Raw genomic sequence first — 24,757 nt, 5'->3', positions numbered from 1 at the left:
CTTCCTTCAGCTCATCCCATCCTCTACTTTCACCACCACCTCTGGATAAAGCCACCATATGAATTGATAAAGGGATTAACCCATTGATTGAGCCTTCAGGATCCAATCACTTCCTCAAAGCCTAACAATCTATAACTGAATTCTTAATACCCCTTGCAGGATAGCTCACACTCAAATTATAGCAAGTGATGAGTAGACAATGGTCTGCTGTTTTCGGACCTCTCCAAGTGACCTCTCTAAGGTCCATAAATGAAGGCGGAGCAGGAGGCTGGGGGTGGGGCTCAGATGGTGGCAAACATGTTGAGAATTCACAAGGTGCTGAGTTCAAACCCCAACACTGCATAAACTGCATGGTGGTGCCTGCACAGTGTAAATCCAGCAGTTGGAAGATGGAGGCAGGAGAATCAGAAGTTCAAGGTCATTTTTGGCCACATGAGGAATTTGAAGCTAACCTGGGATGCATGGAAATAAAAAAGGAAGGAAAGCTAGAGCCGGGCAGGCTAGTGCACACTTATAAACCCCAGCTCTCCAGAAGTTGAAATAGCAGTCATGAACTACACATTGAGACTCAACTGACTACAAAAACTACAGAGGATATGGTAAGTGTATGACAGGGCAGAGCCATTCAAGACACATTGTTTGAGATGATGAGTGTGAACAAGGATGAGCAACTTGCACACAAATTCCAAGGCACAGGGAACAAAGACTGATGAGTCCTTGTAGCCCTGGACCAGAAAAAAAAAATCCATATTCTGTTCCAACTTTTGATGGGAAACACCTGGAGAACTTTAAGCACAGGCATGCCGGGGTCATAGTTTCATTTAAACAAAACAATAACAGAATCCTGTCACTGGGCTGGGAATGATTTCACAGTCAAAAAGAGGACTAGGTGGGGGTAGTGCATGCCTGGGCTCCAGCACGCAGGAGGTGGAAGTGAGAAGATCAGGGGTTCAGGGTTATCCTTGACTTCAGGAGATTCTCTTTGTCTTCCAAACAAAACTGGAGAGTCTGGGAATGTAGCTCAGTCGTCAGGGTAACTTCCCAGTATGCAGCAGACATTGTATAAATGGCATGGTGGCTCAGGCTTGTAAATCTAGTGTTTGGGAGATAGAGGCAGGGGCATCAAAAGCTCAAGATCAGCTTGAGCTACATGTGGGCCTGTATCTGAAATAACAAAATAGTCAAAAGGGGAGCAAGCATTAGGGGCATGGAATCTTACAGATTCTATCTACAGGGGTGGTGAACTAGGTCTGGGGGCAGGGGCCATGCAGCAACTAAGGTTAAAAGAAGAAGGGAATCTGAGCTGAAGTTGAGCCATTGTATACTGGACATATTTTAGGTGGGGGCAATCTTTTGGACGTGCCCAGTTGGTGATGCCTCTGGAAATCCAAGTCAGGGTATCAGGTAGCCAGTTGGTTATGAGAGTGGTAAAGAGGTCAGGGCTGAAAATACAAGTTTTAGTAACGTCAGCATCCAGGAGACATTTAATGCCAGAGAATGGGACAACTGTGAGGGGTAATTAGATAGAGTTATGACTCTGCTCTAGAAACTTTGGAACATCTAAGGCATCTCTATGAGAGAGAGAGTGATCTGGGGGAAAGCAGAAAGACAGAGCCTCACAGAGGGCAAAGTTAGTGAGGGTGGGGTATGGGGCTCAATGGTAGAACACCTGCCTAGAATCCCCCAGTGAGGGTCTGATGCTGTGGTTCAGTGGTAGAGCACCAGCCTAGAATCCCCCAGTGAGGGGCTGATGGTGTGGCTCAGGGCTAGAGTGCCTGCCCTAGGTTCAGTCCCTACCACACAAGGTGGAAGGCAAAGAAGGGTGGAAAGTACATAATGTTTTATGAAGCAAGAAGTCAGCCATCTGTGCCCAGTGCTGCTGAGAGCTGGAAAAAGATATGGAAGACTAGAAGGTTTGTGACAGGGACAGTGGTGACGAGCTCGATAAGAGGTGACTTTTGTCTGATTTCAGAGATAAAAGCCTCGCTCCAGCATTGAAGGGGATGGGGGCATGAAAGAAGAAGAGGAAAGCAATTATTTTGGTATGCAAATGATATAGAGATGGGTGTAGTTGTTCACGCCAATAATCCCATCACTAAAGAGGCAGGGGAATGACGCAGTTCAAAGCCTGCCTGAGCTTCTGATGGAGACATTTTCTTAGAATAATAACAAAATATTTTAAAGAGGGATGGACCCACAAACTAGAAGGAATTAACTCACCCCTGCAAGTTTCTCTCTGCACTCCCACCATAACATACATACCCCGATACACCCCAAAAATGAATGTAATCATCTTTTAAAATTTAAAAATAGAGAAGGAGGCCAGGTGGCGGTGGAGCACACCTTTAATCCCAGCACTCACACACCTTTAATTCTAGCACTCAGAAGGCAAAGGTAGGTGGATCTCTGTGAGTTGGAGGCCAGTCTGCTCCACAGAGTGAGTTCTAGGACAGCAAAACAGTGAAACCCTGTCTTGAAAAATATAAACAAAAATGAGGGGGGAGAGGGAGAGAAGGAAAATGTACAGACAGAAAATACACCCCGAATTTCGAGAGCTATTACAGCAGATGGGCCCGAGAAAGATGGGGAGACCCAAGGCCCAGAAGTAGTTGGGAGTGGAGACCAGTTCAGAAGCAGGCAGGGAAGAAAGGCTTGGGAGAACTTCCCAAATGAGGCTGTGTTGTCCGCTTTCCAGCTCCGGCTGCTGACATTGTGGGGCTCGGAGGCCATCCAGTTCTGAGAGATCCAGTGAAGTCTCCTTCATTCATTCAGAAATGAAAATGCACTCAGCACTCAGGAATGTCTTCTGGGGACTTGGGGATGCCAGGCCCTGTCATTTCAGAGCTGTGTCCACTTTGGCATGGAATGGGAGCTAAGCCAGGTAGAACAGAGACAGGTGCTCTGGTAGACACTGAAGAGGAGCAGGTCACATCTTTCCTCGTCTGGACAGGGAACTGTGTATATACCATCTCATTGCACCAGGCCATTCAGTCACCCATACTTCATCCATTCATATTACCCATTGAAGTGTCTAAGGCTTCTTGTATATCTGACCTTGAGATGGATACTTGAGAGGACTGTGACAGGTTGGGCCAGTCTAAGGCGACAGTCAGACGCACAATCTCCTCCAATGATGAAGTCCAGAGCAGGGCCATCAGAGGTGGCATGGGTGTTCTAGGGACCTGGTCACGGCACCTGGGAAAGGAAGGAGTGGTAAAAGGAGGGTCCCGCCTGGGTGGTCCACAGAAGGGCTGAGAGGGAGTGAGGGGTTAAGAATCAGGCCCTGCTGCCATGCAGCATAGCTGTCCCTGTCTAGGTGTCTGCCCCTGAATGAGCTGAAACTGCGTGGAAGGTCCCCCAGAAGCACTCAGTCTAATAAATCCAACGAGGATTGCTGCTCTGCTTCATGCGTCCCAACCGCCCCCTTCCCTGAGCTCTGCCTTTTCTTCCTTCTGGGGAACTTAGGCCTCAACACTGTAACTGATACCCAGGATTCTGGCCACGATGACCTCTTCCAGACCTTCAGCAGGTTCAGTCAACTCCGCTAGAGATACCGGTCCTAGCCCTCCTTCCTCAGACCCTGAAGTCCCCCTCTCCACTCTTGTCACCCTCCCATTCTCCAGCCCAGACTCAAAGGTCAGGCTCCAGTCCTCCTCCCTCAGACCCAGGACTCCTGGCCCCAGCTTCTTCCCTCAGATCCAGGAGTCCAGGTCCAGTCTCCTTTCTCAGACCCAGAAGTGCAGGCCCCAGCCTCCTCCCTCAAACTCAAGAGTCCAGGTTCCACTCCTCCTCCCTCAGACTCAGGAGTTCAGGTTTCAGTCCTCCTCCCTCAGACTCAGGAGTCCGAATCAAGGCCTCCCCCTTCAAACCCAGAAGCCCATACTCAAGCCCTTCTCCCGCAGGCTCAGGGGTCCACCCCACCCCCACCTTCAATCCTTATCCCCAGCCACTGGCTCTTAGAACCCTGCAATTCAGCTAGCGAGTTTCCAGTCCAGCCTGCTCAGGACAGAAACACAAGTTCTCAGTCCTTCACTGGCTCTTTGCCTCCAGATTTTGGAGTTTGGACTTTGCAACCCCGCCTCCGGACCCTTGGGGAAACAAAATTCCCTAGGTTCTGCCTATTGAAGACCCGGCCCCCAGCCCCTCCTTCCTAGAGGCCTCTCTCCCCCGCCCCTTGTCCCCTTAAAATACCCGGGATCCCTATGGCAACAGGCACCAGCGACAGGTGCGGGTGTTATTTACGGGTCGAGCCCGAAATAGCCGGTGGGGTGAGGGGGTGGGCGGATGGGGCGAGGCCGGGAGCGAGCGCAGCGGGTCCGGAGGGCCGAGCGGGCGGAGGCGAGCAAAGCCGGACGCTTCGGAGGCATCGCGGAGCTGGGGCCGGCGCAGCGCGGAGGCAGGAGAACGCGAGGGGCCCGTACCCGGGAGACCCGGGTGGGAAGACCGAGGGGAACGCGGGACTCCGAGCTGAGACTGGAGCGATTCCGTCCGGGCCGGCCCTGGGAGCCAGGGGGAGGGGGAGCCGAGTGACTAGACGGACTCACTGTATCCCTTCCCAGGTCCTGTGCCCCCAGGGTACTTTTGCTCTGGTTTTCTGAGCCACAGTATGGACCACAGTCCCTTGATCTGAGCCCTGTCGGGACCCCAGGTCTTTCTTCTGGGCCCTCAGAGAATCCCCCAGACTCTTTTTCTGGACACCACATAGATTCTCAGCCACCGTTGAGACCTGGGCTCTTTTCTGTATAGTTCCTGACTCACCCATCCCCTTTCCCCGGAATTCCAGAAGAGTTCACCCGGATCTGTTGTGAATATTGGAGGATACTCCTTGCCTCTCTGAGACTTGGAGGGGTTTCTAATCTTCCCCGGGGAACCACAATTCTACCTCTTGTATAATCTAAAGGTGTTGTGATTCCTCCCTTTACAAACTCTGAGCCCGAAGAACTCTAGACTATCTCTCTCAAACACACAAAACACCTCAGCTTCTCTCTCTGAGGAATTTCTGAGGCTTACTGGAGACCCCCCATCGGCAGCCTGCAGAGACTGGGCAGGTCTTCCCCCTGGAGCTCCCCAGGGTAGGTAAACCTACCCAGGAGCCTGGCTTTTCCTCAAGGCCTCTCCTGTGCCAAATTCATGTGCACAAGCCCGGGTGGGGTCTGTTTAAACCCACCAGGTATGCTTAGGCCAAGAATATAGCTTGTTTGCTTGTTTGTTTTAATTTATTTTTCCTCTCCTGAGAGGCAGAGGCCTTCTGTTGCATTCGGGGTTCAGCTTTTGCTTATTCCCAATCTAGTTAGCACCCCATTTCCTTGAAAAGTCCAGGCCCTGCTCCCTGCTCTTCAGGGCCCCCTGAACAGGTCTGTCTGACTCCTCGGAGCTCACCTGAGCTCTGCCCTCTCCCATTATCATGATGATGTGGTCTAACTTCTTCATGCAAGAGGAGGACCGCCGTCGAGCAGCTGTGGGACGGCGTCGTGCCCAGGGACAGCAGAATCTTGGCTTGACTCCGGAGCTCGAGGGCAAGATCAAGCTAGTGTTGCTGTTGGCTACCATGGGTGCCACCCTGGCTGTGCTGTCGGTGGGCACCGAGTTCTGGGTGGAATTTAATACATACAAGACCAACGGCAGCGCCGTCTGTGAGGCTGCCCATATGGGGCTGTGGAAGGTGTGCATCAAGCGACTGTGGCAGGCGGACGTGCCCGCGAGCAGGGAGACCTGTGGCCCGGCTGAGCTGCCAGGAGGTGAGAGGCTGTGTCCTGAGCCTGTGTCCCACAGTCAGGGAGAAAGAAGCTTATGTCTGGGAGAACTTTGTTCCAGGAAAAAAAAAAAAGTCTTATCTCTGAGAGTTTGTGACTAGATCAACCTGTGCTCACAGAAACTGGAGAAAGGAGGTGTGGGGGAGAGAAGCGCAGACCTAGCCCATGTCCCCCCAGCAGCATATCCCCTAAAGTAATTTATTCCTTTTATAAATTTTTTAAATTTATTTTTTAAAAAACAGTCTTTTCTCATTTTACATACCAATCCCAGTTCCCACTCCCCTCCTGCTCTCTCCATCTCCTTCTCCACCCCACTCCCATCCACTCCACAGAGGGGTAAGGCTTCCTATCGAGAGCCAACAAAGTCTAGCACATCGCTTTGAGGCAGGACCAAGACCCTCCCAGCAATATCTAGAGTGAGCAAAATATCCCTCCACCAAAGAGAATGGGCTCCAAAACGCCATTTCAAGCACTAGGGATAAATCCTGGTCCCACTGCCAGCGGTCCCACATTCAGAGGGGCTAGTTTGGTCCTATGCTGCTCCCCGCCCCCCTTCCCCAGTCAGTCTAGAGTCAGTGAGCTCGCATTAGCTCAGGTAAGCTGAAGAAACTTGTTTCTTAAAGTTTGTCTTCTAGCTATGGCCTGTGCCTCAGACCAGCCTGTACCTCTAGAGACAGCCTGTGCCTTCAGACCCAGCTGGTACCCTCAGAACAGCCTGTAACCACCCCCGCCAACCCGTATCCCCTAGAACTGCCTGCATTCCCCATCAGACAGCCATGCACCCACAGACAGCCTGTGCCCTTAACTAGAAGCCTGGAGACATCCCACATTCCTACTCTGTGAGGCTCTGTGGAGACAGACCACCCTACGCCCACCCGGAAGTCAAAAAATCTGTGCCGATTCCCTGTTTGTGGATACAATCAAACGAAATTCTTACCCAGTACCTCTCACAATTCTGGGTGCACATTGTCTCTCTTGAGAAACGTTTATTGCCAGCCCCTCTCACCTCTATGTCGTCAGAACGAACATTCCCACCCTTCTCCCTTGCTCTATAGGCACCCACATCCTTCGTTTCCCCACATGGTGGTTCCTTTGCTTTCAGCAGTGCCAGAAGGCTATCCTGTACCTCTCACTCTCTGACAGAACACGCTATGCCCTTTTCTTAGACAAGTGGGACATTCTATACCACCCTGGGCACTGGATGGGTGTTTATTTTACCTCTTTTAACTCAAGGACAGTATTTGATACCCATTAAAAACCACTTTGGATATCACTTGTTTGATGAGATCTCTGCGGTACTGCTCTCCATTGTGTACCGGATAGTCTCAGGACCCTTTCACCCCTTCTGGGCTCTGGTTGGATTTCCTTTCATTTCTCAACCGCTACTTTTCCAGATGTGGTATGGAACCTGAAATATAATGTTCTAAGCCTTTGAAGTGGGAAGCCACTGTTTGTGGCTTGAACTACCTGTCTGTCCTGATCAGCTATTTTAATTCTTATTCTTCTCACTGCTTGGGATCTCAGTCAAGATGATCCCAAACCTTTGCAGAATGGGATAATGAAAAAAAAAATATGGGATGCTAGCTGGGCCTGGTGGTGCAATTCTGTAGTCAAAGGTTCTCAGGAGGCCGAGGCAACTTTGTGAGATCCTCTCTTAAAAAACAAGAAGAGGACTGGAGGCATGTCTCAGTGGTAGAACACTTACCTAGAGTCCCCCAGGGAGAGGCTGGGAGTGTGTAGTGGTAGAGCACCTGCCTAGAATCTCCCAGTGAGGGACTGGAGCATAGCTCAGTGATGGATTTCATCATACTTGTTCTACAGGGGAGAAAAGTAAGGAGCAAGAACTCTTAGTGTCTAATCTGTGCCTCAGGCTAGTTCTGTGTGGTTTGACTTTCAGATGTCTTGGTTCCTAAGAACTATGTTTTGTTGCTGTAACTAGAACTTAAGGTCTTAGAGACCCTCATTCTTTGGAAGAAAAGATTGCCTGCTGCCACTTCACTGTGTATGATGAGGTCCTTCACACCTCTTGCTGTTTTCCTCTGCTTCTCAGAAAGGATTTCACCACCGAGTATGGAAACACACACCAGTACTGAGTAGGCAGAAGCAGGAAGACCAGGAATTCAAAGCCAGCTTGGCTACATAGTGAGTTGTAGGTCAGCCTAGGCTACATAACATCTTGTGCCAAAAACAAAATAAAACAAGAGGACTTCACCTTTCTTACAAGGCCATTCCCAAAATGCCATAATTCTGCTCATCAGAGGACCTCTCTTAGATTCCACTGTCTCAAAGAAATAACTTCATTTGAAAATTAAAAGAAAGCCATTATGTGTCCCTTGGCTATCATATCAGAGAGTGACTCACTCTGTTGCTTCCTAAGTGAGTTTGCCCTGTCCTCTGTGGGACACGGACACAAAGTCCTGTTATCAGCAGCAGCCAAATGGGATGCCAGATACCACACCCAGTCCCAGAAGGAACTCTACTCTCTCATGGGTCTAGAATGTATCCTCAACCAGTGTCCACAAAGAGCATCTCCTTTCACAAGAAGTACCCTTTGCCTCTTGTAGTTGCTCAAACCTGGAAACTACAACCCCACTTCCCCAAGCTGATGTCTGGTGTGCCCCGTACTCTCACTTGATGTGGATTTATCCCCTTGTCCCTTCATCTCTTCCCATTCAATTGGTAAAGTTCCATTTCCACTTCTCCAAATTGTCTGGCTCCCTTTTCAATGTTCTCAACCCCTTGTGATTTTGCACACTCCCTTCTGTTCTGTGCCTCAGTTTCCTCATATGTAGAATAAAAGAGTAGGTCGGAGTGTAGGATGCATTTTAGGAGCCAGGGTGTAATTTAATTGGCATGCTGTTTGCCTAGCATGCACAAAGCCCAGGGTTTCATCCCCAGCATCACATTCACCAGGCATGGTGCCATATACCTGTACTCCTAGCATCTGGGAGGTGGAGGCAGGAGGGTCAGAAGTTGAAAGCCATCTTTTGCTTCGCAGCAGGTTCAAGGTCAGCTTAGGATACACGAAACCCTGTCTTAGCATGTTAGAGCATCCTGTTTTTAACTTTAAGCTTTCTCATACTTAAATTCACAACAGTATTGAGTGAATTTTACATATGTTTACATAAAATGTTTACACAAAAATTATTGTTTGCTTTCAGAAGGTCTTTCTCATGCTATGTCTTAAATTTTTTTTTTTCCTTTTAGAGGCAAAGTCTCACATAGGCCAGTCTGACACCACATCTGCGTATTTTAAAATTTATTTCCCAAGTTGTGCACGGTGGTACATACCTTTAGTCCCAGCCCTCGGGAAGCAGAGGCTGGAGGATCTTTCTGTTTATATAGCAAATTCCAGGATAGCCAGGGCTACACCGGGAGACCCGTCATACAAAAAAAAAAAAAACTTTCTTAATTTAGTTCTCTAATGTGTTTGGCATTGCATACATATACACATGTTTTGACTTGGAAAAAATGTAGAATTTGAGCTTATATACATGTGTGGTTTGGTTTGAAGAAATTGTATTATGTGGTTTTGTATTGTTTTAATATAATTTTTCTTACTCAACACTGATTTCCAAATCTCTCTCACTTGCTTTATGTTTTTTTTAGTTCATAATGATTCTGTGTTATAAAGATGTTCATGAGAGCATCTATCTCAATTACCTATGGCCTGAGAGATGGACACTAAATTATTTCCTACTCCATTTTAGTAAACAATGCCACAGAGAACAATCATATCTATATTCCCATATGTGCTATTTTTTCCTTCTTGGAATATCCAGAAGTGAAATTATTGTGTTATAGGACAAAGACATATAAACATGTATTAATTAGTAGCAGAGATGTATTCTGAGAAATGCATGTTTAAGGCAATTCATGTTGGAGAACACCAAAGCATGTACTCATGTAGATTAGGATGGCTTCTATGTGACAATAATCATGACTTAGTTCACTTTTACTTTTAAATTATGTGTATATGTGGGGGACAGTGTGTACTTGTGTGTGAAGGCTCAGAAAGGTCCTCCAAGCTCAGAAAAGGGCACTGGATCTCTGGTGCTGGAGTTGCTGTTTTAAGCTGCCTGATGAAGGTACCAGGAACCTCACTCGGGTCCTCAGCAGGGATGGGGTATGTTCTTAACCTTTGAGTCGTCTCTCCAGCTGCGAGGTGACATACTCATTGTCCCTTACTCACACACCTGGCCTATTACTGACTGAACGGTTATTGCCTGCTATACACCTGCACTTCACGCTTTCAGTGCGTCAGAGTCCTTCACATACAGACTAGTGCCGGTTTGCACTCCCAGCTGCTTCCCCTTCTCCTCCCAATGCTTCACACTGCCCTTTCAATATTTGCCCAACTAATTGATCTGAAGTGCTACCTCCCTGCTGGTTCAAGTCGCATTTCTCTGACTCCCGCTGCAGCAGTCTCTCTTCATGTACTTGCGAACTCTCCAGATTTGCCCTCCTGTGAATCACTATTCATATCCTTTGCCCATGTTTCAATGGGGCAACTTCGCTCCCCCCTTGCTAATCAGCAGGAGCTCTTTGTGTATGCAGCATAGGAGAGAGAACTCTTTTCCCGAGTCCCTTAACCTCCTGGTACCTGCATCTTGGTGTCCTTTGTTGAATGAAATGAAAGCTCCTCAGACCCACATGAAGGAGCTGGGAGAAAGATTGTCAACTCATTTAAAGAGGAAGAATCTCAGAGTCCAGAGAGGTGAATGACTCACTGTGCCAAAGGCTTAGACCATAGGTCTTGGGGTTAAAAACGCATTCCCCAGACATCAGTGATGTGGTAAGTCGTATTTACATCTCAGTGTTATTGTCCATCTTGGTACATTTATTTATTTATTCTGCTCCCCCTACCATGTGTGTGTGCATGTGTGCACAGAGTCAGCTCTCTCCTTCTACCATGTGGATTCCAAGAACTGAACTCAGGTCATCAGGTTTAGCACAAGCACCTTTATATACTGAACAATCTTGCCAGTCTGATTTTTCTCCGCTGTGGGTCAGTCATACTAATATTCTATTTTTAGCTCCCTGTAAGTGTCTGGGTAGTGTCCAACCTTGAGCTTACGCAGAACTTCATGTCATCACCTCCTCTTTTTCTTTCCTGAACCCCACAGAAGCAAACTGCACCTACTTCAAATTCTTCACCACGGGGGAGAATGCACACATCTTCCAGCGAACCACCAAGAAAGGTAAGGACATCTCATATTGCGACAAGGGAGGCGCGAGGGAAGCATGACAGCTCTGAAGGAGTGAGTGACAGCGTGGGCTCGGGATGGGCTCAGATTTGGTACTGTCCCAAATTTGGAGGGTGATGGTGGGTTGAAAGTGGGGACAATAGTCAGGCAATGGTGGTACACAGCTTTAATTCCAGCACTCGGGAGGCAGAGGCAGGCGAATCTCTGTGAATTGGAGGCCATCCTGGTCAACAGAGAAAGTTCTAGGACAGCCAGTACTGTTACACAGAGAAACCGTCTCTAAAAAAAAAAAAAAGAAAAAGAAAAAGAAAATGAAAGAAAAAGAGTGGGGGCTGTGATCACCAGACCTTGTGTCCAGCATTCTATTCTGATCACTGACTCTGCCTGTACTGTGTGGTTTGAACAAGTTACACTTTCTGTATTGAACGTTATAAGCATTTATAGCATTGTACATGCTAAGCTCAGCACTCATGGTTTGTTAGCACTTAGCACTAACTCTAGTTCTTACTATAACCCTACAGTTTGGAACTTTAGCTTCATCACCCAATGAGAAAACAAATCAGAAACGGTTGAGAGTATTACTATCCATTTCCACAAAAGGGCAGGGGTACGATCCCAATCCCCCCCCCCAGTCTAAATCTACAGAATCGTATGTGGAAAATGAAAATGTTGCGTGTGTTCTTTGGTCCATACAATGGCTTCGAGCCACATGGGAATGCCAAGTGCTCAGAAGGTGTCTGGTGTAATGGGAAAATGAATTTTTAATTTTAACTTCAGTGAATTTAAAATAGAATTTAAAAGTCTCTGGTAACTACTACTATACTAAACAATAAGACTCTGAGAACTTTGTCCTTTCTACCCTAAATTCAGCTTCTTGAACATCGCTCCAATGCCCCAGTGTCTTCTGGTTTTTTTTTTATTGCATTCTTTTTTTTTTAAGATTTATTTATTTATCATGTACACAGTGTTCAGCCTCCATGTGTCCCTGCAGGCCAGAAGAGAGCACCAGATCTCATTACAGATGGTTGTGAGCCACCATGTGGTTGCTGGGAATTGAACTCAGGACCTCTGGAAGAGCAGTCAGTGCTCTTAACCTCTGAGCCGTCTCTCCAGCCCGCCCCAGTGTCTTCATAGAGAAACTGGGGATCATTGGGGATCATTTCATGCCTCTCGCTGTTGTTTTTTTTTTTTTTAATGAGGATTTAATGCAGCTAAACTCTTATGAGTCCTGATGCATACTAGGGTCCCTTACCTTCTCCATTCTTTTCTCGTGTGACCTGAGTCAAATCCCTGTGCATCCCTGAGATGGTAAAATAACCTGGTGCACTGTTCTGGACCACCGCCCTATGTGCTGAGCAGTACACTGAGCACTTCATGTGACTTCTAATCCTGATTTTCCAGAGCTGAAGACTGAGGGCAGTGTAGGACTTTACCAGAATTTTCCAGCTGGGGGGGGGGGAATAGTTAGGGGAAATTACAACCTGGATGATTACAAGATAATGAATCGTCTTTACCACTGTCTCCTACACCCTGCTCCCTCCACTTCATTATCTGTTGATCCAGTGATGACCAAAGGATGGTCATTCCAGTATCCCTGACCTGGTCTTGTCCCCTTTTTGTTCTATAACCTGAGCCAAGTAACTAACTGACCTATCCGAGTCTCCCTTCTTTCAACAGTGTAAATAACACACTCTCAGGAGGACTTTGAAGTCCTCCATCCTTCTGGTTGTGGTTCTTGTGGAAAAGTGCTGTCCATTCTCCTGTTCCCATGTTCTCTGCCTCTTCCTTGGCCCCTATTTGCAGAAGTAAACCTGGCAGCTGCTGTGATAGCTGTGCTGAGCCTGACAGCCACGGCCTTGGGCTGCCTCTCTGTCATCATGGTGCTCAGCAAAGGTGCAGAGGTCCTGCTCCGCTTGGGAGCTGTCTGCTTTGGCCTCTCAGGTGAGGGCTGAGTGTGTGGAGGCTAAGGACATTGCATGCTAGGAATTGAGGTCTCCACACACTGCTGCATGCTGGGAGGTGGGATTCCACACACGGCTGCATGCTGCAAGGTGAAAACTCTGTGTCCAGTTCCATGCTGGAGGTGGATCCCTACACACTGTTGCATGCTGAGTGGTTGAATCTCTATCGATTGTTGCATGCTGGAAGTTAGCAACTCCACTCACATTAGAGTGCTGAGTGCTCCACTCAATGTTGCATGCTGGGAAGTAGAATCTCCAAGTCCAGCTGCATGTTGGGAGTAAAGAGAAACCCAAGAGCTCTAGTAAACTCAATGGAAGAATTCCAAGGACTCTTACTGGCAAGGTTTGTTTAGATTTAAATGCTGTTTTGCATTTGGATCTGGGAGTGCCAAGAATCTCTACACTGAGAAATGAGATCTCCACTCACTGCTCCATGCTGGGAGCAAAGGAGGGGTCTGTCCAAGGACTGTAGTAGACTCAAAGATGGAAGAATTCCAAATACTGTTGTCGGCAGAGGAGTGGAATGTCTCTAAATAATACTATTTTGGGTTTGGACATGGGGTCTCCATGATGGCCTCCAATGATGGCAAAGGGAGGGGTAAATCCCTAGGCACTATTGCTTGCCAGGAGTTAGAGTGAGTTTATGTAAAATCTAAAAGCTAGGAACTTTCTATATTTTGTTGTTGCATGACAATTGAATGCTCTCCAACCACTCTTAGATTTGGCTTGGAATCTCCAACACTGTTGTATACTTGGAGGAAGAGGCAGGTCTCGGAGCAGTATTGCATGCTTGGTGGTCAAAGAAGCTCAGGAGCTGAGTAGGTCCAAAGATGAGAGAGTCTCAAGCCATGGGTTTTGAACTTTGAGTCTGCAGGGACTGTATTGTTTTTTAAAAAAAAGATTTATTTATTTAATGTATATGAGTGCTCTGTCTTCATGAATACCAGAAGAGCCAACCAGATTCCATTACAGTTATAGTTATGAACCACCATGTGGGTAATGGGAATTGAACTCAGAACCTTTGGAAGAGCAGCTAGTGCTCTTAATCACTAAGCCATCTCTCCAGCCTCATGTGCTATATTCCTTTTTTTTTCACCATTCCTGGAGGCACTGCAATACCAGGTCGATGAGTGTAGTGGATGGAGTAAGCTCCTATTCCAACTCCTAACTCCAGAAATCCATTTAATATAGAGGACACATCAGATATTAATTGGCTAAGAACAGATACTACACATGATCTTGGTCAAAACGCCTAGAAGCCATGTGTGTTATATTTTTGTAGGTGAAGATTCAGAAAAAAATGCCACATCTTGTGTAGTGTATACCTCAGTAATAACAAAGACTTCAGTTTGGTTGACATTTACCTCAAAGCTTTACATTGAGTGGACTAGCTAAAGGTTGCTATGATTGATTTATTTACTTAAAAATTTCAGTGCTTTATTTAGCTTTGCTTTATGCGAGGGTGTCAGATCCTCTGGAACTGGAGTTACAGATGATAGTGAGCTGCCATGTGAGTGCTGGGAACCCAACCTGGGTCCTTTGCACGAGCAGCAAGGGCTCTTAATCACAAGCCATCTCTCCAGCCCCAAAGGTTATTAGTCTTCATTTTGTTGATAAGAGCACTGAAGTTGAGAAAAGTCAAGTGACCTCTCACTGTACCTAATGGCAGAGGTGGGACTTTTCTCTTTTAAATTTGCTCACAGTTTTACATGCATGATACACAAGTGCATACATATGATGTGTGACACTTTGTTCACATCCCCACCCATGCATTCCCTCTTGTCCCTCTCCTGTCGACCCCCTTCTTTACAAGTTCTCTTTCAACTTTCATGGATTTTTTTTTTATTTTGGCACCCCACTGCATTTAATTAGGGTTGCCTGCATGGGTAGAAGGTAATTTGCTTCATCAAAGTCAACTTACCAGTGGCTACAACACCACTGAGGAATGTATCTCCATTTCCATAACTGATTGTTGATGGACCAGTCTTGCACCGATAGTCACCCGGAGGCAAGGTTTGATTCTAAGCTTTCTTGGCCTCTTTCACTGAACTGCAAATGATGAGATGGTGATAGAGATGGTGGTGATGACAGTAAACGTGATGATAGTAATGGTGATTACGATGCGGCTAGGGTAGGGATAGAGATCATGGTCGCAATAGGTTGTGGTGATGATAGTGATGATAGTGGTTGTGACTCTAGAGATGATGGTGGTAGATACTAGTGTTTATGTGGTGGCTGTGACAGTGGTGGTGTCATTGCATTATTAATGATAATGGTGATAATGATGGTGGTAGTGATAGATGTTGTCCTAGTTAAGCTTCCTTCCTTCCTTCCTTCCTTCCTTCCTTTCTTCCTTCCTTCCTTTCTAACTTCCTTCTTTCCTTCCTTCCTTTCTTCCTTCCTTCCTTCCTTCTTTCCTGCATTCTGAATGCTGGGATTTAAGGCATGTGCCACCACCTCCTGGTTTCTATAGCTGTGATAAACACCATCATCAAAAGCAACTTGGTTAGAAAAAAGGTTTATTTCATCTTACCCTTCCAAGTAATAGTTCATCACTAAGGAAAGTCAGAGCAGGAGTCAAATCAGGGCAGGAACTTGGAGACAGGAACTGAAGCAAGATACTGTTTACTGGATTGCTACTTTTGGCTTACTCAGCCTGCTTTTTTATATCACTCAGGAATACTGATTTCCAAAGAGACTACATTTTAAACTCACCTCAACAGTGAACATTTCTGCCAGCATTTGTTTTCATGTATCAGTTACTAGCCTGGAATTTATTATGTAGCCCAGGCCAGCCTTGAATTTGTGGTAATCCTGAGTACTAGGAATGGGTACACGCGATCATTCCCGACTCTCCCTACTTTAAAAATTTGGAGATGCTGGAGAGATGGCTCATTGACTAAGAGCAATTGGTGTTCTTCCACAGGATCCAAGTTTCCTGCACTCATGTTAGGCAGATCATAGCTGCATGTAACTCCAACTCCAGAGGATCTGCAGCTCTCTTCTGTCCTCTGTGGATATTGCACTCACATGGTACACACACACATGCACACATGCACACATGCACACACACGCACACACACACAGGCATGCAACCTACACACACATACAGACATGCAAAAATACACTTTTAATTTTTTTTCTCCCTACTGCATATCACTCTCTGAAATCCTCTTTCTTTTTCCTGTATTTGTTTCTGAAGGTGCAATATAGCAGCTTCTAGTCAGTGATATCTAATTTGTGTTCTTTCCTTGACAGGAATGCCTAAGGATTGGAGAAAAATCCTATAAAAAGAACTAGCTAGGTATTGTGGTAGATACCTATAATCCTAACGCTCAGGAGATTAAGGCAAGAGAATGTGAGTTAGAGAACAGCCTGAGTTACATAGCAAGACTCTGTCTCAAACTAAGAGGCAAACAATTCCTTTAAAAATGGTAATGATTTCAATTGAAGCGATGGATCAGTTGTTAAGAACACTGGCAGCTTTTCCAGAGGACCCAGGTTCAACTCCTTGCAACCATCAATAACTCCAGGTGATCCGACACTTCTGTGGGCATTTTGCGCACACAGTGCTCAGACAAAAATGCAAATAAAATACCCATCCACAGAAAAATGTTTGCCAGGTGTGGTGGCAATGACTTTAATTCCAGAACTTGGGAGGCAGAGGCAGGAGGATTCTGTGAGGTCCAAGCCAACCTGGTCTACAAAGTAAGCTCTGGACAGCTAGAACTACATAGAGAGATCCTGCCTCAACCTCTACCTCTTAACCCAAATAAAAGTGATTAAACCAGGCATAGTGGAAAATGCTGTAATCCCACTATTTAAACGATGAAGGAGAATCTCTGGATCTTCAAAGCCAGCCTGGTATATATAATGACTTCCAGGGCAGCTAGGGCTAAGGAGACCTTGTCTCAAAATGAAGAAATGGGAGGCTAGGGCAATGGCTCAGTCAATAAAGTGCTCGCTGCTGCAAGCACAGCAACCTGCATTTAATCTCTAGAACCCATTAAAAGCAAGGCATCTTTTATACTCTGTTCTTTATAAACTTATAATCCCAACAGAGTGGCAGAGACAGGAGGGCTTGCTGGCCAGTAAGTCTACCCAAACTGTGAGCACTGGGCCAATGAGAGGTCCTGTCTCAAAAAAAAAAAAAAAAATAAGGTGTATGACCTTCAGGATGGCTCAGCAGGCATAGGGACTTAAAACAAATCTGATGCCCCGAGTTCACTCCCCAAGTCCCACATGGTAGAAGGAGAGAATTGATTTGCACAAGTAGTTCTCTAACCTCCACGTTTGTGTCATGGTGCACACACACACTCACCAAAATGTAATTTTAAGGTGTTTTAAAAGTGAAGTGGGAGCTGGAGGTGTAACTCTGTGGATGAGCACTTGCCTAGCAAGTACAAGGCCCAGGATTCAATGCCTCAAAAATAAAGTGGAAAATAATTGAGAAAGGCATATTGCATTGACCTCTAGTCTTCACATATACACACATGGGTAGGCACGCACACACACACACACACACATACACACACACACACACACACACACACACACACAGAGAGAGAGAGAGAGAGAGAGAGAGAGAGAGAGAGAGAGAGAGAGAAAGAGAGAGGAAAAATGTTTCCATGTTAAGCACAGATGTAATGCTTGCTTTCTGTCCCCCACTGGTGGAATGAGTATGACCATTGAATGACAGAAGGAAAAACATAAGAGGATCCTTGGTTGATAAAGGAATGAAGGAGGGGTGACAGTCTCAAACCCAAACTGGAGTCCCAGAGCTAAGAATTTCACTCTCTACTTTTTATTCATTCATTCATTTACTTATTCATTTATTTTTGTACATTGTTGTTTTGCCTGCATGTTTGTATATGTAAGGATGTCAGATCTTGGAGTTACAGACTGTTGTGAACTACTATGTGGGTGCTGGGAATTGAACCCAGGTCCTCTGGAAGACCAGTCAGTGGTCTTAACCATTGAGCCACTTCTCCAGCCCAAATCTCTCTCTGTTCTCCCCCCATAGGCCTGCTGCTCTTGGTCAGCCTGGAGGTGTTCCGGCATTCCGTTAGAGCCCTGCTTCAAGGAGCCAGCCCTGACACTACCCCAGCTCCTCGCCTGACCTATGAGTACTCCTGGTCCCTGGGATGCGGTGTGGGTGCTGGCCTGATTCTGCTGCTTGGGGGAGTATGTTTCCTGCTGCTCTCTCTGCCTTCCTGGCATTGGCGGTCACTGTGCCCCAAGCGGGGTGACCCAACCACCTAGAGCCCTAGAGCCCTGATCTGCTTTCTGCAGGCATCTGCCAAGCCTGCCTCAATTTCCAGCTTTCTCCTCAAGACTTTCCATCTCTCTTCCAGAGAGACTGCTCTTCCCACTCTGGGGGTCCATTTCACAAAACATCTTGGCCCCACTTCTTCTCTCTGTAAATAACACTTTTGGGGGTGCAAAAGAGATGGCACAGTAGGTAAAGTGCTTGCTGAGCAAGTCATGAGGACTTGGGTTTGAGCCTCCAGAACACACTTTAAAAGCCAAATCAATGGTACATGTCTGTAATCCCTGGGGTTGGGAAGGTAGAGACTGGGGGAACCCTGGGGCTTAGTGGCCAGCTAGCCTGGCCAATTAATTAGGTCCAGGTTCAGTGAAATACCCTGTCTCAATAAATAAGTTAGAAGCCATGGAAGAAGATGCCTGAACTCTGACCCCTTTCCCATGTACAAGCTCACACACACATACACACACACACACACACACACACACACCTTTTCTTGGTAGCTGAATTTGGGTTGCTTGGGGCAGGATGAGAAGAGGCTATGTGTAAATGCAGGCTTCCTGGGGAACCTTCCAGGGACCTGTTGGGGAGATGGCTATAAGCTGATGGGAGGGCAGGGGTCCCAGAAGGATTTAGGGGCCTTCCTTGTCGGAGTCTGTGTTGATTCACTTGAGAGAGAGACATCCTCTGCTGGCCTAGTGGGGCAGAGAAGAGCCCAGGCCTGACTTTACTGTGATCTGATTTGGGATTAAAGGTTTGAAGATGTGACAATTTTGGTTTGGAGCCTGTCTGTATGGAGCTCATGCATTCTAGGGTGAGGCAAGGAACCCCTGTCCTCTTCATTCATTGGCCACAGGCAACTCTCTGTCCTGGAGTCACTAGTTCGCATGCCTACACATGCGGACGAGAACTTGGAGAAGGAAACAGTTCAGAATGCAGACGTGGCTATAGCTTGAATGTTGTCCTTCCCAAAAATACACGTGCTAGGGACTCTCAGTACAACTTTGTTTGGTTATAGTTTCATGTGTATACGTGTGCGTGCGTGTGTGCGCAAGTGCATGCATATGTGTATATTCATTGTGCAAAATGTTGGTTTTCATATGACTTTTTTTTTAGATTTGTTAATTTTTGTTTTATGTGTGAGTATTTCGCCTGTGTGTCTGTGCACCTTGTGTGTGCTTGGTGCCATCAGAGGTCAGAAGAGGGAATCAGAACTCCTGGAAGTGGAGGTACAGATGGTCATGAACCACCATGGGAGTGGTAGTCAAACCTATGTCCTCTGCAAGAGCAACAAGTTCTTTTAACAGCTGAGACATCTCTTCAACCCCTCCTATGACATTCTGTACAAATATATTTGACCACATCATCATCTGCCCCACCCCCACTCTCCTACCTATTCCCAAGTAGGCCCCCTTCTATTTTATTTTATTCTATTCTATTCTATTTTATTTTATTTTAAATTTGAGGCATAGTCTCACTATATAGGCCAGGCTGGCCTCAAATTCTCAATATTCCTGCCTCTGTCTCCTGAGTCATGCACTACTGTGTTCACCTTTAACTATGTGCTTTGAACTCCTGGCTTGTCTAAAACTCACTGTGTAGCCAAGGCTGACTGCAAACTTGCAGTGATTCTCCTGCCTCAGTGCCAGGGTCATAGGTGTAGGTCTGGAGATCAGGTCTTTACAGACATAATCACAACAAAACAAGGCCACCAGGGTTGGCTCTAATTCAACCCAACTTGTGAAAAGGAGAGATGGGGACACAGAGATGGAAATTCACAGAGGGAAGGCAGCATGGAGGGACACAGGAAGAAGACAGCCATCTGTACACTGAGGAGGAAGCCCCTTGGTGGATCCCTGCTTCAAGCCTCAGAAGGAAAGAAGCAGGCTGCTCAACCTATATTTTATACTTAAAACACCCAGAACCATAAGGCGACAGGTTTGTTGTCCAAGCACCTGGCAATGATTTGTGACAACATCCCCAGCAGGTGAATCCAGACTTTGGCACCCAAGAATGTGGGTACTTCTAGGATAGAAACTGAGAAACTTGGGGAGGAGGGGCCAACAAGACTGCTCTTGTTGGAAGATTAAGGCACTTGCTGCCAAGGCTGAAGACCTGAGTTCGATCCTCAGGACCCACGTGGTGGAAGTAGAGGACCAGTTTCAGAAAGTTGTCTTCTCATTTCCACACGTGCATCATGACATGCGCACATGGACACACAGATATACCCTCTGACCTCCACATGTGTACCATGACATGTACACACACACACAAATAAAATGTGCAAGTAGAGATTGAGGAAGTGGCTCAGTAAAGCATTTGTCATGCAAGTATGGGAATCAGAACCCATGTGCACACCTTGCTATGGCAGCCCAGGTCTGTAATCCCAGCGCTGGGAAGGCAGTCAGAAGGCTCCCAGGTCTTGCTCTTTGGGTAGTCTGGCCTCCTCATGAACCTCACATGAGGGGTACTGCCTCAAAAACTATCTGGCTTGCCCACATGCACACACACATGACCCCTCCCACAGGTGCATGCATATACTATATGCAGGTGTCTTTGAGCAATGGTGGGTCGAGTTTGGGCACTATGAGATTCATGAATGGCAACTGCATCCATCTTGTTGGGGACGTAGAGGAGACATAAGAATTTTTTCTTTTCTTTTTTTTAAATAAAAGTATCTGTTATTCTCTAACAATTCAGTCAGATCTAGCTCCAATTGTCTCCTCCTCCTATTCCCACAAGGCACTCCAACACATAAGCATACACTTTCTTATCTCCTCTCTCTCTCTCTCTCTCTCTCTCTCTCTCTCTCTTCTCTCTCGTAACTTACCAAGTCCAGTTCAAGTGCTTCCTGCTGGAACGTTGAGTGATCTTTCTGCCTTGATCTTGTGCAGGTGACTGCGGCTGCTGAGAGTTTACAAGCTCAGGTCCAGAGCGCAATGTTTGCTCCCCTGCGTCCTCCAGCCCTTAAACCTCTTTCTGCTTGCTCCCTCTTCCAAAATGCCCTCCAAGCCGCCAGGAAACGAGGAACTTGTGTCAGATCTGGAGTCTCTCAGCAAGAGCACCTTCATCTCTGATGAAGAGCTATCTTTCCCTGCTCACATACCACTGTGTGCCGGGCACGGGTCCAAGGGTTTTATCATGTGGCACAAGCCTGCTACACTGCTGTTGATGTCGCAATAGAAACACAACCCGTCAGAGAACTTAAATGTGGCCTGTCTTAAGGCTATACAGCTGCTACGCGAAAGTAGAATTGCAACTCAGACCTTTCGCACCACACGCTTATTCGCTACAAAGCATAGAATTATAAGAGAAGCCAGAATAAGTTCAAAACTCGGGCATACTGATTGTGGTGACACACACCTTTAATCTCAGCACCCAGGAGGCAGAGGCAGGCAGATCTCTGTGAATTCCAAGGCAGCCAGGGCTGTTTATGACTCTACCTCCTGAGAGCTGGGATTAAAGGCGTGCACCACCACCACCCGCCAATAAAGGTTTATTTCTTATGTATGCAGTGTTCTGTCTGCATGTATGCCTGCAGGCCCGAAGAGGGCACCAAATCTCATTACAGATGATTGTGGGCCATCACGTAGTTGCTGGGAATTGAACTTGGGACCTTTGAAAGAGCAGTCAGTGCTTTTAACTGCTGAACCATCTCTCCAGCCATAAAATGAGGCCAAATGTAGGGACACATACTTTAATCTCAGCACTTGGGAGGCAGAGGCAAGTGGATCTCTGTGCATTTAAGACCAGCCTGGTTTTCGCAGTTCTAGACCAGCCACGGCTGTGCATAGTGAGAACCTATCTCAAAAGCAATAAAAGATAAAAACCAATCAGCCAAACAAAAGCCTTAAAAAGAAGAGAAATTGCAAGTCTGTTTTAAGGTGTGGCTCCTCCACACAGCTGAAGGAACCTGCCTTGCATACACCTTCATTTCACCATCTTGAGGAAAGCTCATGGGCTCAGCACAGCGCTGACTTCCCCCAGCTATTCCAAGGAGCAAATGCGGTAATAATCCCTGCAAAGCTGCTTGGAGGCCTCCTGGCACCAGATCATAGCTGCATCTGTCTTTGCAGTTATTATTGTTTATCAAGCGGCACTTCGCGGCTGGCATGCAGTAGGCAGTGAAGACCGACCCCTGAGGAGCTGACAGTCTGCCCATGGAAACAGATATTAATCCCATCATCATGCTAATGGATGTGTAATTATAAGCTGAGATAAGTGCTAAGAAAGATCACCAACCACTTCTCTTTATCTTTGATTTTGGGCCTCGCCAGCTCAGGCAATCCCAGAGTGCTGTGTAACCATGGGGTTTAACAGGCTGGAAGGGGCTCTGGGTTAGGGAAATCTCCACCTAGAGTCAATGCCTGAGCCGGAGATGACATCCAGTGTCTTCTCGCCCTCTACCTTATTTCCTGTAAGACAAGGTCTTTCGCTAGACTGCAAACTTACTGTTTCAGCTAGACTGGTGGGCCAGTAAGCACCCCAAATTTGCCTGCCTCTTTCTGCTCCCCAACACTAGGGTGGGCACCCTGAGCAGACACCACCCACTTGAGCATGTGACTCGGGCAGAACTTGCCCTTCTCTGCCTTTCCCTCTATCTTGGTAAAAAACCACTAGATTACATTCCTGAAGCTAGCCCCACGGTCCATTCCCTTATTTGGCCACTTCCTCCTCCTGAGCCTGACTACCAAGGCTCAGTTATCAACTCTAGCAATCAAAAGCGCCTTTAGCTCACCCAATTAACATGCCCAATTAAAGTTAGACACCTCACTCCAACATGAGGGCTCCCTTGTAGCTTTATAAACTGCCATTTTCCTGTGTGTCATGTCTGTCTCCTCTCTATGAAGAGACAGTCCTTTGTCCCTCTGGGACAAAAACCCTTGCCCCATTTCCTTTCTTCTCTTCCCTTGTCCTTTATCTCCTGCCTTTGTCCCTTATCCCTGTCCTCTGTCCCTCTGGGGTAAGTGCTGAGAACTTTGCCTTGGGGGTCCTGAGCTATTATTTTTCTTCCACCCTCACAGTCATCTGCAGCTTTTCAATGGGGGCTGAAACAGCAAGCGTTCTTACCCACTGCGTCATCTCCCCAGGCCCCCAAATCTCCCTTTTGACCTGGGGTCAAGGCAAGGAAGCGACTGCACTGAACTCTGACAACCAAAGGAGCCTGCGACCTTCCTCCAAGCCTCCCCAACCACAGCTCCCCGGACGTGGGCAGCTTTTGTTGCTGTGAGGAGATAGTTGGTAACAACAGATGGTCAACTTAAAGCAAGTGTGGTGGTGGACGCCTGTTATCTCCGAACGTGGGAGGTTGAGGCAAGAGGGCCTTCCAAGCTGCGCAGCAAGACCTTGTCTCGGGAAACATGCAGCTTAGTGTGCATATTAGAGTATACCAGGAGGAGGGGGTGTGTGACTCAGCAGGAGGGGGCTTGCCTAAGATTCACCAGTGAGGGACTGGGAGCATGGCTCAGTGGTAGAGTGCTTACCTAGCTGATGTAAGATTTTGGGTTCCAGCCTCAGCACCATAAAAATAGATAGAAGATAAATAGATAGATAGATAGATAGATAGATAGATAGATAGATAGATAGATAGATAGATAGAAAGAAAGAAAGACAGACAGAGGAAGAAGAAATGAAACCCTTACAAAACTTAAAAAGACAAATTTACTTCAGTTCACAATTTCAAATTTCAGTCCATGGTCCGCTGGCCCTGTGACTGGCTTTGTTCCAGTGGTAGAGGAGACCTCACACCATGGCAACCCGGAAACAGGGAGGTGGGTTTGGATATCCCCATAAAGGACATACCCCCAGTGATTTCACTTTCTTCCTCTAGGTTTTGCCTCCTAAAGGTTCCACTCTCTCCCAGTAGCACCACTGGTTGACAACTCAGCATTTGGCATGTGGCCTTTGGGAACTCTTCAAGACCCAATTGACAGCACCTGCTTTCTAGTGCTGGGGCACACAGCATAGGTCTCCGGCCCAGGTGGTCAGTGATGGGAGGGGAAGGAGGGAACCTGGATTTCTCAGAAATGGAACAGGGTGAGCCCCTGTGGTGGTCTGAATAAAAATGACCCCATAGGTCCACAGAGAGTAGCACTATTAGGAGGTGTGGCCTTGTGGAGTAGGTCTGGCTTGGTCCCAGGAAGTGTGTTACTAGTGGGTAGGTTTTGAGCTCTCCCTGTGTCTCAGTCTTTTTCCTAATGCCTGTGGACCAAGATGCAGAACTCTCAACTCCTTCTCCAGGACTGTGTCTGCCTGCGTGCTGCCATGTTTCCCCACCATGTTAACAGATTAGACCTCTGAACTGTAAACCAGCCCCAGTCATATGTTTTCATTTATAAGAGCTGCTGTTGGCATGCTGTCTCTTCACAGCAATAAAACCTAAGGCACCCCCCCCCCCCAAAGACAAAGGAATCCCTTTGTGGAACACTGTGACCAAGTGGTCATTTGTAGAACTATAGTTGTCAACAATGTATCCTTTCATCCTGATTTGCTTTTCTTTTGCTGGGGTAAACTTCACAACCAAAAGCAGCTTGGGGAGGAGAGGGTTTATTTCAGCTTCCCTTGTAAATC

General features: G+C 46.9%; 1 protein-coding gene, 1 long non-coding RNA gene and 1 pseudogene across 2 annotated transcripts; 1 reads left to right on the top strand and 2 right to left on the bottom strand.

Moving 5' to 3' along the window:
• Positions 1–293: 293 nt before the first annotated feature.
• On the bottom strand, positions 294–21,309 carry LOC125411796 (uncharacterized). The gene is made up of 2 exons (XR_007235398.3): positions 21,018–21,309; positions 294–3,195 (listed from the first exon to the last, which is right to left on the bottom strand). It is a non-coding gene; the product is annotated as an uncharacterized LOC125411796 (long non-coding RNA).
• Cacng6 (calcium voltage-gated channel auxiliary subunit gamma 6) lies at positions 4,321–18,958 on the top strand. The gene is made up of 4 exons (XM_048452143.3): positions 4,321–5,738; positions 10,880–10,954; positions 12,764–12,901; positions 17,945–18,958. The coding sequence occupies exons 1-4, from the start codon at positions 5,405–5,407 to the stop codon at positions 18,181–18,183; spliced, it is 786 nt and encodes a 261-aa protein (XP_048308100.2). The 5' UTR covers positions 4,321–5,404; the 3' UTR covers positions 18,184–18,958.
• On the bottom strand, positions 14,007–14,184 carry LOC125411862 (U2 spliceosomal RNA; annotated as a pseudogene).
• Positions 21,310–24,757: the final 3,448 nt, after the last annotated feature.

The sequence above is a fragment of the Myodes glareolus genome, chromosome 1, assembly GCF_982192425.1.
Source record: "Myodes glareolus chromosome 1, mMyoGla1.1, whole genome shotgun sequence".
Classification (NCBI taxonomy): Eukaryota; Metazoa; Chordata; class Mammalia; order Rodentia; family Cricetidae; genus Myodes; species Myodes glareolus.
The sequence above is the reverse complement of the archived record's forward strand: the minus strand, read 5'-3'. Positions and strand labels throughout refer to the sequence as shown.

What these genes read in the sequence shown, in the direction of transcription:
- Cacng6 (XM_048452143.3), top strand. Translation starts at nt 5,405, where the DNA reads ATGATGATGTGGTCTAACTTCTTCATGCAAGAGGAGGACCGCCGTCGA. An exon ending in CCCGGCTGAGCTGCCAGGAG is followed by an intron (nt 5,739 to 10,879) that starts GTGAGAGGCTGT and finishes TGAACCCCACAG; the next exon opens with AAGCAAACTGCACCTACTTC. An exon ending in CCAGCGAACCACCAAGAAAG is followed by an intron (nt 10,955 to 12,763) that starts GTAAGGACATCT and finishes CCCTATTTGCAG; the next exon opens with AAGTAAACCTGGCAGCTGCT.